Source organism: Mya arenaria, chromosome 2, assembly GCF_026914265.1.
Source record: "Mya arenaria isolate MELC-2E11 chromosome 2, ASM2691426v1".
NCBI lineage: Eukaryota > Metazoa > Mollusca > Bivalvia > Myida > Myidae > Mya > Mya arenaria.
This window is the reverse complement of record NC_069123.1, coordinates 47,388,183-47,398,113: the sequence shown is the minus strand read 5'-3', so window position 1 is coordinate 47,398,113 and position 9,931 is coordinate 47,388,183. Positions and strand designations below refer to the sequence as shown.

At 39.8% G+C, this 9,931-nt stretch overlaps 2 protein-coding genes across 2 annotated transcripts; one reads left to right on the top strand and one right to left on the bottom strand.

Moving 5' to 3' along the window:
* Window positions 1–1,023: 1,023 nt before the first annotated feature.
* On the bottom strand, window positions 1,024–5,489 carry LOC128245827 (uncharacterized). The gene is made up of 10 exons (XM_052964055.1): window positions 5,440–5,489; window positions 5,128–5,263; window positions 4,724–4,842; window positions 4,289–4,471; window positions 3,575–3,772; window positions 3,218–3,410; window positions 2,888–3,041; window positions 2,367–2,496; window positions 1,316–1,413; window positions 1,024–1,123 (listed from the first exon to the last, which is right to left on the bottom strand). The coding sequence occupies exons 1-9, from the start codon at window positions 5,483–5,485 to the stop codon at window positions 1,352–1,354; spliced, it is 1,221 nt and encodes a 406-aa protein (XP_052820015.1). The 5' UTR covers window positions 5,486–5,489; the 3' UTR covers window positions 1,024–1,123; window positions 1,316–1,351.
* A 56-nt stretch (window positions 5,490–5,545) lies between these two features.
* LOC128215273 (caldesmon-like) lies at window positions 5,546–7,370 on the top strand. Its single transcript, XM_052921982.1, has 3 exons — window positions 5,546–5,588; window positions 5,979–6,660; window positions 6,707–7,370. The coding sequence occupies exons 1-3, from the start codon at window positions 5,546–5,548 to the stop codon at window positions 7,368–7,370; spliced, it is 1,389 nt and encodes a 462-aa protein (XP_052777942.1).
* Window positions 7,371–9,931: the final 2,561 nt, after the last annotated feature.

The window sequence follows — 9,931 nt, the reverse complement described above, 5'->3', positions numbered from 1 at the left end:
AGTTAACAAGGGGCAATCTCCAGTCAAAAAACATGACAAGGTTATGTAACTTGTAACACTCCGACTCCATCATTGTAGTATAGGATAGATCACGAGTAGCCGTTTGATATGGAATTTATCAGCGAGCGTAGCGAGAAAAATGTTCATTTGTTAGACAGCAGCTACCTCCAGCCGGCCAATCAAAGAATAAATGTTCTTTACACCAAGTTTGGTTGCATTATGTTGGCTGTTACAGGTTTTCCAAAGTTTGAAAAAGATAAGTTTTGATGTTTGCATGTAAGTGACACAAGCACAAACTTAAAAAAATCCGACTAGCTAAAAAATACCAACAAGTCCAAAAATATTAAAATATCCCAACCCTCCCCCTACCCTTCCAAATGTGTGACTCTAACCAGTTTGATATATATAGAAGTGCATTATCTATTTATTGTCTGAAAAGATTTCGAGATCAATCCAACAAAAATTGAAGCTATGTCCAATTCTCAAAATAAACCAAATGTTTTTATCCCCGCCCCCCAAAAAATAAAAAATAAATAAAAAAATGAATAAAAGAGGCGAGATTCAGTATCTTTAGGATACAATGTGAAGGGTATTAGAGAAACAAGTTCTCCAAGTTTCAAAGTGTTAGCTTTGATAAGTTTCCATAAACGCGAAACTTAACCAACGCCTCCGACGACCGTTTTTTTTTTTTCAAAAATCAGACTAGCTAAAAACCCACTTGCGTTAAACGTCAAGTCGAAACAGGAATAGCATATTGTTATGCCATATGCTATTTGAAGCAGGCAGTTTAACTTTTAGTTGCTGATGTGGTATCATCCTTACATTTACATTTACAATGGCAAAACAATGTCAATTAAAATAATACAACTACAACCGTTTTCCTAGATACGTCTTATTTGGAAATGTAAAAGCAAGAAGGTAAGATGTTGTTCGGCATTGCCGGCCGCACTACTAAGTTTTGTGTCAAATGACCTGTCAATTATGAAAAAGGTTTGGGAGCAGCAATTGAGATAAAAACAGATGTATACAAAATATTTATTTCTCCAAAACAGCACATAACAAAAACATAACGAATTGACCTGTAGCAATGGCAACCCAGTTGTAGCTTACGTGTAACGGCAATCTGAATAAAATAAGTTCCAATTATAAGGTTAATCAATTTTTGTGTTAAGCAGAATTAACTTTTTAATCGATTTTTAGGAGTAACGAGAACATATCTAAGTAAGTGTTTTTAACATGCATTTATGATATAAACGTGGAAAGCCCAGTATGTGACGTGCGGATACGTGTTTGGATGTTTGATAACTGAGCTTACCGGATATCTGGGAGGGAACACGTTTGGGCCCGAGCTTTAGTAAAACATCATCCCAAGCATTTCCATAGCTTTCTCTAGCCGAGCCCACTCGACGTCGTCTGAAACATGAAGACGTTCGGTAATTATGTTTTATAACAAGACAATTGAAGAGAAGTAAGTCTTGATATTTTATTGCTTGTATATGTAATAGTCTTGAATAGATATTCAAAACGGGAATTGTTCCAATCCTCAAACGAAGGATTTAAAATGGAAAACTCTTCTTCGTCCACGTATATTGGGAAAATAATTGTTTTATAACGTATGAAACCATTGGCATGGTTAAGTAAAGAAAATCAAGGGTACGCTTTGTACTGCCGCGGTATTGACGTCATTGACTTTTGATCAGAATTTCATGAATGGTCAAGACCATGCAGTGTTACTAATTGAATTAAATTTATTTGACAGCTAAAACTTAACTTGAAGAACATGCTTTAGGTAAAGAAATTCTGTGTTTACATGGCTACATATCACTATGTAAATACAACTCTGGATTACCTACCCTTATAAGTACTCATTTATAAATAGCTCAGACAATATATTGGACTCGAACATGGCGTTATACTCGGTCTGGAAATAGGTATTTCCAATCAGTTTATGTGTAGATTTATTTAACAATATTAGTCTCGTGGTTTCGCATACAGAATTGCTCGTTCAGCTTGTTCCGATTTTTACCTTGTATTTCGTTTTCAATCAAATATGGAGGAGAACATATTTGAGGTTTTTAAATGAATTTGAAATTAGTGTTTTTTAATCGTAAAAATAAGATTTCGATATAACCGTTTCAATGCAGTCATGCGAAATGTCAAATTTCAGCGCACAATTTTCACGAAAAATCCTGGCCTTGCAGTTTATGATGCACAATAGTAACCAATTCTCTACAGTTGTTTAGCGGGCGATGACAAGCGGGACATCAAGAGCGACAAGAACATCGGAGGCCTCATTTTCAGAATATTGTTAATAAGCATCGGTTTATAAATGCTTAAACATCGCGTCAGTTAAAGACAAATTGTACCTAGAACGGGTCGAAACAAGCGGACCATTTCGTCCCTGGACATGCCGTTGAACATGGCTTCAACCTTGACGAACTCGTCGAGAATATAATCAATTTCCCGCTTCGCCTCACCACAGATCTCCCACATCACCTGCAAATACGGGAAAGCAGACGGCGATGATTTATTATGTTGAAGACTATAAAAGGTGACTAATATTATACCAGTGGTATAAACTGTACATGCTCAATAATATTTTTAAATAACTCAGAAGAAAGCAACTTTAGTAATAATGTGATTCTAAACAATGTCACATGCTATGAGAACATCGCATCAGGGTTCATTACAAATGGGTAAACATGCATTCAGAAGTCCAGAGATCAGTTGACAAATATTATAATGCAGTTACTTATCGTTGGTACATAATAACAAGTTACATTTATGTTGGCGATATCCGATAATTATTTAAATATAGTGAACATCCTCTTAGTTCAATGTTAATATGAATAAAAAGATGCTCATTTAAGCAGTTTCATGTACAAACCGCCATGTCGATGTTTTTGTTGAGGTCGTTGACAATGCCGCGGCGCCTGTCGTACTGTGCGGTCTGCTCGTACTTGGTGATAACCCCCATAATGTCGCGGCCGAAGAGGTCCATCAGGAACGTGCACATCGTGCTGTTTTCGTAGTCCTCGAACCTGAGGTGGGGACGAGATGATCGGTAAATGTAAGAGGTATATGGCAGTTGGTAGATCATAATCGCTTTAAATTATGGTTGCCTTTGACGAAGTTGACATATGGATACCCAGATGAGACTGGTAATATCAATTATGGTTGAGGAACTACTTTTGTTGCAACAAAGGTAGTTACTTACTGGTACTTGAACCGTTCCATGACGCGAGTGTAGATCTCGCGGGCGGAGTACATGTCCGGGCACCAGAAAGAGTCGCGCATCACAATATCTAGGTCGGCAAGGTAGCCATGGTGATACCCGAGGGAGGGGTCGTTCCAGTGGGTGAAGAAGTCTACGAGGTTATAGTAAACGCTCTCCTGGAACCACGCAACGTCTGCAACAGAAGCAACCAGTGAAAAACAGGAAAGAAGTAACATATGCCATGAATCAGTACAAAATATGCACGAATTATTCGATCAACATATTAAGAGGTATACGGTGTTCATTAAAGTGTTCTGCTCAGTTTGTACCTTAGCAATTTTAAAATGTATAACGTACCCTGCATTCCCATAGTTCGGATGAAATGCATCGACTCATTGAAGACTGCTTCGAACATGCGGCTGGTGGCGTAATTGGTCACGTCATAGATGACGTCACTGTCTGCAAAAGCGGGGTTGAGCTTGGAAATCTTGTCGACGAGCCAGTTGTACAAGTCCCCAGATGATAGTCGCTCTCTGTACGTGATCCACGTGTATTCTGAAGTGTTGTATACAATTTTACATGTTGCTGCATTTACAAGCAATACATCAACGAATTCTAAAGAATGCCAAGACAGAATCATATGCTAGTCAGTTTCTCAGTCGAGCTAGGGACCAAAATGGTAGGAAATCCATTTTGAGCCGTGTTAAATGAAGCGTGATTCTAATACAGAAGTTACCAATGACGACATGCATGTGAAGACGACATAACCGATTTTGTCATGCGTATTTGTTTTTTTTTTCGGATTTGGTCTTACAATGAAAAGGTTCCGGCGATGTTCATGTGCAACATTTGAGGATTTCCTGATTAGGACGATTAAGAAGTGTTAAACGAAAGCCCTGAATAAAAAAATATTCAATGCATGTGCCTGCATTCCAAGGCATTTTAGTACACATTGTAAGTAGGGCTAACACGAAAATTAGGTGAAAACAAAAGTGAACAGGAAAAGAGTCCCCTTGAAAGCTTGGGAGTATAAGAGGTTTAGAAATGCTGTTTGGTCAATAACTGGCTTACTAAGTACTGCGGTGTCTATGATCGTGGACGGGCAGTTCCAGCGCTGGGGAAAAGCAGCCTCCAGCATGCGGCGGGTTCCGTAGTACGCCGGCACCGTGGGGTCCCCAGAAATCTCCATGAGCCGCCCCAACTGCTCCGGGAACTCGTTCATGTCTATGTCACAGCCCTTGTAGGTGAAGTATTCTGAAATAGAAATAAAAAGCAGTGTGTGTGTGTGGTATGCGTCTTCCTTACTCGAAAGTTTATAACCGAGCTGTATGTCTGCAGTTTCGTTTTGTTCATCGAAATTGTAATTAAGATATATGCAAGATATAGGCAGGATGCAATTGCACGAACAATTCAGCAAGCACGACTGTAAATGTGTTTGTGCATACTACTGTAAATGCAATATAAACCTACAATAATTATGTATTTAATAAATAAAATGGTACTTACCAGTCGGTTGAAACCCCTTGTATTCCCCGTGGTAGCCGCGTTCTATGAGCATGTACAGGAAATTGTAGCCGGGAAACAGGAAGCGGTTCTGTAGGTCCTCGAACGCGGGGTCGAGCATGCTACAAGGGACGTTACTTTAGTTGAATAAGGGACGAAACAAACCATTAAGCATGCCGCGCACACGTGGACAGTTGAACATAAGGACGCCAAGGCGGCGATAAAATATTTAAGGAAATAATCAGTAAATTCTGCTTAAAACTGGTTTTAACGCAGTAAAACAAATTTATTGATTGATGATGAGAGCCTTGACATTTTACACCAAGGTCAAGCACCAAGAGCTACCATTTACAAACGGAAATTAAACAGAGCACTTATAGGGTAGAAAATAAATAGTCTTAACTCACGCGTTTTCCGATGTCCAGAACTTGCTAGGTCCCGAGGGCATTGGCGACGGAGGCCCAGGAACCATATTAGGTGTATCCGCCCGTCGGGCTTTTACCGGGACGCCCCGTCGTGCAACACCCGCGCTTCTGCCATTCGCTGCGAGAAGGACGTTCATAAACAATATAGGATGCGATACCTATTGGATTTCGCAGGGTACAAATTACAATAACCATCGTCATATATTTCACTATGTATACATAAATGATGATTCCCTAGTTATGATTTCTCGTTTACAACCTCAAAAAAAAATAACATACACAAACGAAACTTACCTTGACCAAGGTATCCCAGCAGTACGAAAGCAAGAATCCACCTCATTATCACTTTGTTGTGTCCGGCTGTGGTATGGACGAGCTAGAGGGGCCTTATATAACCATGATGTGGACATTGCGGCGGGAGGGGAGGCCCGGCCAGACACATGGCTTGTTCTTCTTACTATTGGACTTCATTTTAAAATTTAACGTGGCTTCGTCAAATAGATTTTGATTATTTAATAAATGGCATTTGCACCTTGTTACTAAGTACTAAGTATAAGAATAACAATAGTACGTGGCATGTTAATTGGGCTTACTGTAGAACCACAGTCACACACACCAAAGACACTTGGTGTTGGTCTTAATCTCAAGTGATTAACAACTTCCAAAATTATTGGCAACCATTTTGCTACAAATTACACGGCCATCATTCATATATCTTTGTTTCTACAAGACTTTCTCCTAATGGAATGATAAAACATCAATACAATCACATATATAAAAATGAACTAGAACAATAGTATTTTCGTTTCGAAAAACAGACAACCTTATAACAGGTTCACTGTGTGAGAAACGGGATCAAGGTTCACTGTATGAGGAACGGGATCAAGGTTCACTGTATGAGAAACGGGATAAAGGTTCACTGTATGAGAAACGGGATAAAGGTTCACTGTATGAGGAACGGGAAAGGGGTTCACTGTATGAGAAACGGGAAAGGGGTTCACTGTATGAGAAACGGGAAAGGGGTTCACTGTATGAGAAACGGGATAAAGGTTCACTGTATGAGGAACGGGAAAGGGGTTCACTGTATGAGAAACGGGAAAGGGGTTCACTGTATGAGAAACGGGATAAAGGTTCACTGTATGAGGAACGGGAAAGGGGTTCACTGTATGAGAAACGGGAAAGGGGTTCACTGTATGAGAAACGGGAAAGGGGTTCACTGTATGAGGAACGGGAAAGGGGTTCACTGTATGAGAAACGGGAAAGGGGTTCACTGTATGAGAAACGGGAAAGGGGTTCACTGTATGAGAAACGGGAAAGGGGTTCACTGTATGAGAAACGGGAAAGGGGTTCACTGTATGAGAAACGGGAAAGGGGTTCACTGTATGAGAAACGGGAAAGGGGTTCACTGTATGAGGAACGGGAAAGGGGTTCACTGTATGAGAAACGGGAAAGGGGTTCACTGTATGAGGAACGGGAAAGGGGTTCACTGTATGAGGAACGGGAAAGGGGTTCACTGTATGAGAAACGGGAAAGGGGTTCACTGTATGAGAAACGTGAAAAGGGGTTCACTGTATGAGAAACGGGAAAGGGGTTCACTGTATGAAAAACGGGAAAGGGGTTCACTGTATGAGGAACGGGAAAGGGGTTCACTGTATGAGGAACGGGAAAGGGGTTCACTGTATGAGAAACGGGAAAGGGGTTCACTGTATGAGAAACGGGAAAGGGGTTCACTGTATGAGGAACGGGAAAGGGGTTCACTGTATGAGAAACGGGAAAGGGGTTCACTGTATGAGAAACGGGAAAGGGGTTCACTGTATGAGAAACGGGAAAGGGGTTCACTGTATGAGAAACGGGAAAGGGGTTCACTGTATGAGAAACGTGAAAAGGGTTCACTGTATGAGGAACGGGATAAAGGTTCACTGTATGAGAAACGGGATAAAGGTTCACTGTATGAGGAACGGGAAAGGGGTTCACTGTATGAGGAACGGGAAAGGGGTTCACTGTATGAGGAACGGGAAAGGGGTTCACTGTATGAGGAACGGGAAAGGGGTTCACTGTATGAGAAACGGGAAAGGGGTTCACTGTATGAGAAACGGGAAAAGGGTTCACTGTATGAGAAACGGAATATAGGTTCACTGTACGAGAAACGGGATTTAGATTCACTGTATGAGAAACGGGAAAAGGGGTTCACTGTACGAGAAACGGGATTTAGATTCACTGTATGAGAAACGGGAAAAGGGGTTCACTGTATTAGAAACGGGAAAGGGGTTCACTGTATGAGAAACGTGAAAGGGGTTCACTGTATGAGGAACGGGAAAGGGGTTCACTGTATGAGAAACGTGAAAAGGGGTTCACTGTATGAGGAACGGGATAAAGGTTCACTGTATGAGAAACGGGATAAAGGTTCACTGTATGAGGAACGGGAAAGGGGTTCACTGTATGAGAAACGGGAAAGGGGTTCACTGTATGAGGAACGGGAAAGGGGTTCACTGTATGAGGAACGGGAAAGGGGTTCACTGTATGAGAAACGGGAAAGGGGTTCACTGTATGAGAAACGGGAAAAGGTTTCACTGTATGAGAAACGGAATATAGGTTCACTGTACGAGAAACGGGATTTAGATTCACTGTATGAGAAACGGGATAAAGGTTCAATGTATGCGAAACGGAATATAGGTTCACTGTACGAGAAACGGGATTTAGATTCACTGTATGAGAAACGGGGAAAAGGTTCACTGTATGATTAACGGGGAAAAGGTTCACTGTATTAGAAACGGGAAAATGTTCACTGTATGAGAAACGGGAAAAAAGTTAACGTATGAGAAACGGGGAAAAGGTTCACTGTATTAAAAACGGGATGAGGTTCACTGTATGAGAAACGGGAAAAAGGTTCACTGTAGTAGAAACGGGAAAAATGTTCACGTATGAGAAACGGGAAAAGGGTTCACTGTATGAAAAACGGGATGAGGTTCACTGTATGAGCAAATGGATAAAGACACACTTTATGAGAAAAGGGATATAGGTTTTGTAAACTAAATCAAAGCAATAAATTCAAGTATCATTGTTGTTTCAAATATGTTGACAGAAGTTAAACTTGAAATAAGGGCCTCTTGAAACAGGAGCTCAAGAAAAGCACGAGGTTCTCGTGGATTGTCTGCTTTATGTATCGCGTGATTTCTAATGTATATAATGGTCAAGCAAGGCCATTGAAATTGTATCGTTGTTTCCTTGTGCTGCACTTCTGATGTGATTTTGCTTTGTTTTTCATGTCGCTCTATACTTATTAAGTAACACTGACAATATTATACATTTGAGTAATAAAATCATGATCATGGCTACTATTGGAGTGCTAATTAACTTTTCTGTTAAGATGGAAAGCACACGGACGGCTGGCTTGAAAGGTCTTACACACAGGGAACAAACGTTTTACTATCCCAGATATTTGGAAATAAGTTGCATGTATAAATGCACACGAGTCCGAGATGGTAAAACCCAATGCTTTAACTATTCATACTTTTATTTAAAATGATAATTTTATCTAGTTACACTGCTTATTTGGTTAAAAGTGATAATTTTTCATCATAATAGCCATGTCAGAAAATACCTTATTTCGGGGTAAAAATTGTTTCAAAGCATTTGTTCTGCTTTGTAACAATGAATGAGTATAGAACACAGACATGTACATACAAATATATCATATGGACACAGTATCTTGTTGCGTCACATGTAATGTCTATATATATATTAATAGAATTATGGTGGTGGTTGTTGTTGTTGTTGTTGTTGTTGTTGCTGCTGCTGGTATTGTTGTTGTTGTTGTTTCTGCTGCATATTGAAAATGTGAAGTGTTTAAATCCTTTGATTTATATCACATGAATTCTTTGTCCAAAAATACTTCAGAGCCAAATCACGCTTGCAATTTAACAATACATTGTCATGTGTTGTTCTCTTTACACACATAGATACAAGTAAAGCATAATTTCACCGTGATCTAAGAGTCAAAGCCTAACAGTCAGCCAATGAATCACATGGTTGCAAACACGAATTATATATAAAATAGTATGATGCAGATTATTTCAATACTTGTTGGAGAAATGGTACTTACCACCTTGGAATAATCTCTGGAAACATGTACACCACCTACTCCCCCCACATATTTAATCACATTATACATCATACAATACACAAGGTTGTTTTACCATTCACATTACACCGCTTATGTACGCTTAAATACTGGATGTAAATTTGAGGGACCATTGTTTACCAGTCACATTATACCACTCGCTTATTTACGCTTAAATACTGGATGTAGATTTGAGGGACCATTGTTTTACCAGTCACATTATACCACTCGCTTATTTACGCTTAAATACTGGATGTAGATTTGAGGGACCATTGTTTCACCGGTCACATTATACCACTAGCTCATTTATGCTCAAGAACTGGATGTAAATTTGAGGGACCATTGTTTTACCGGTCACATTATACCACTCGCTTATTTATGCTCAAGAACTGGATGTAAATTTGAGGGACCATTGTTTACCAGTCACATTATACCACTCGCTTATTTACGCTTAAATACTGGATGTAGATTTGAGGGACCATTGTTTACCGGTCACATTATACCACTCGCTTATTTATGCTCAAGAACTGGATGTAGATTTGAGGGACCATTGTTTACCCTTCACATTATTCCACTCGCTTATTTACGCTTAAATACTGGATGTAGATTTGAGGGACCATTGTTTTACCGGTCACATTATACCACTCGCTTATTTACGCTTAAATA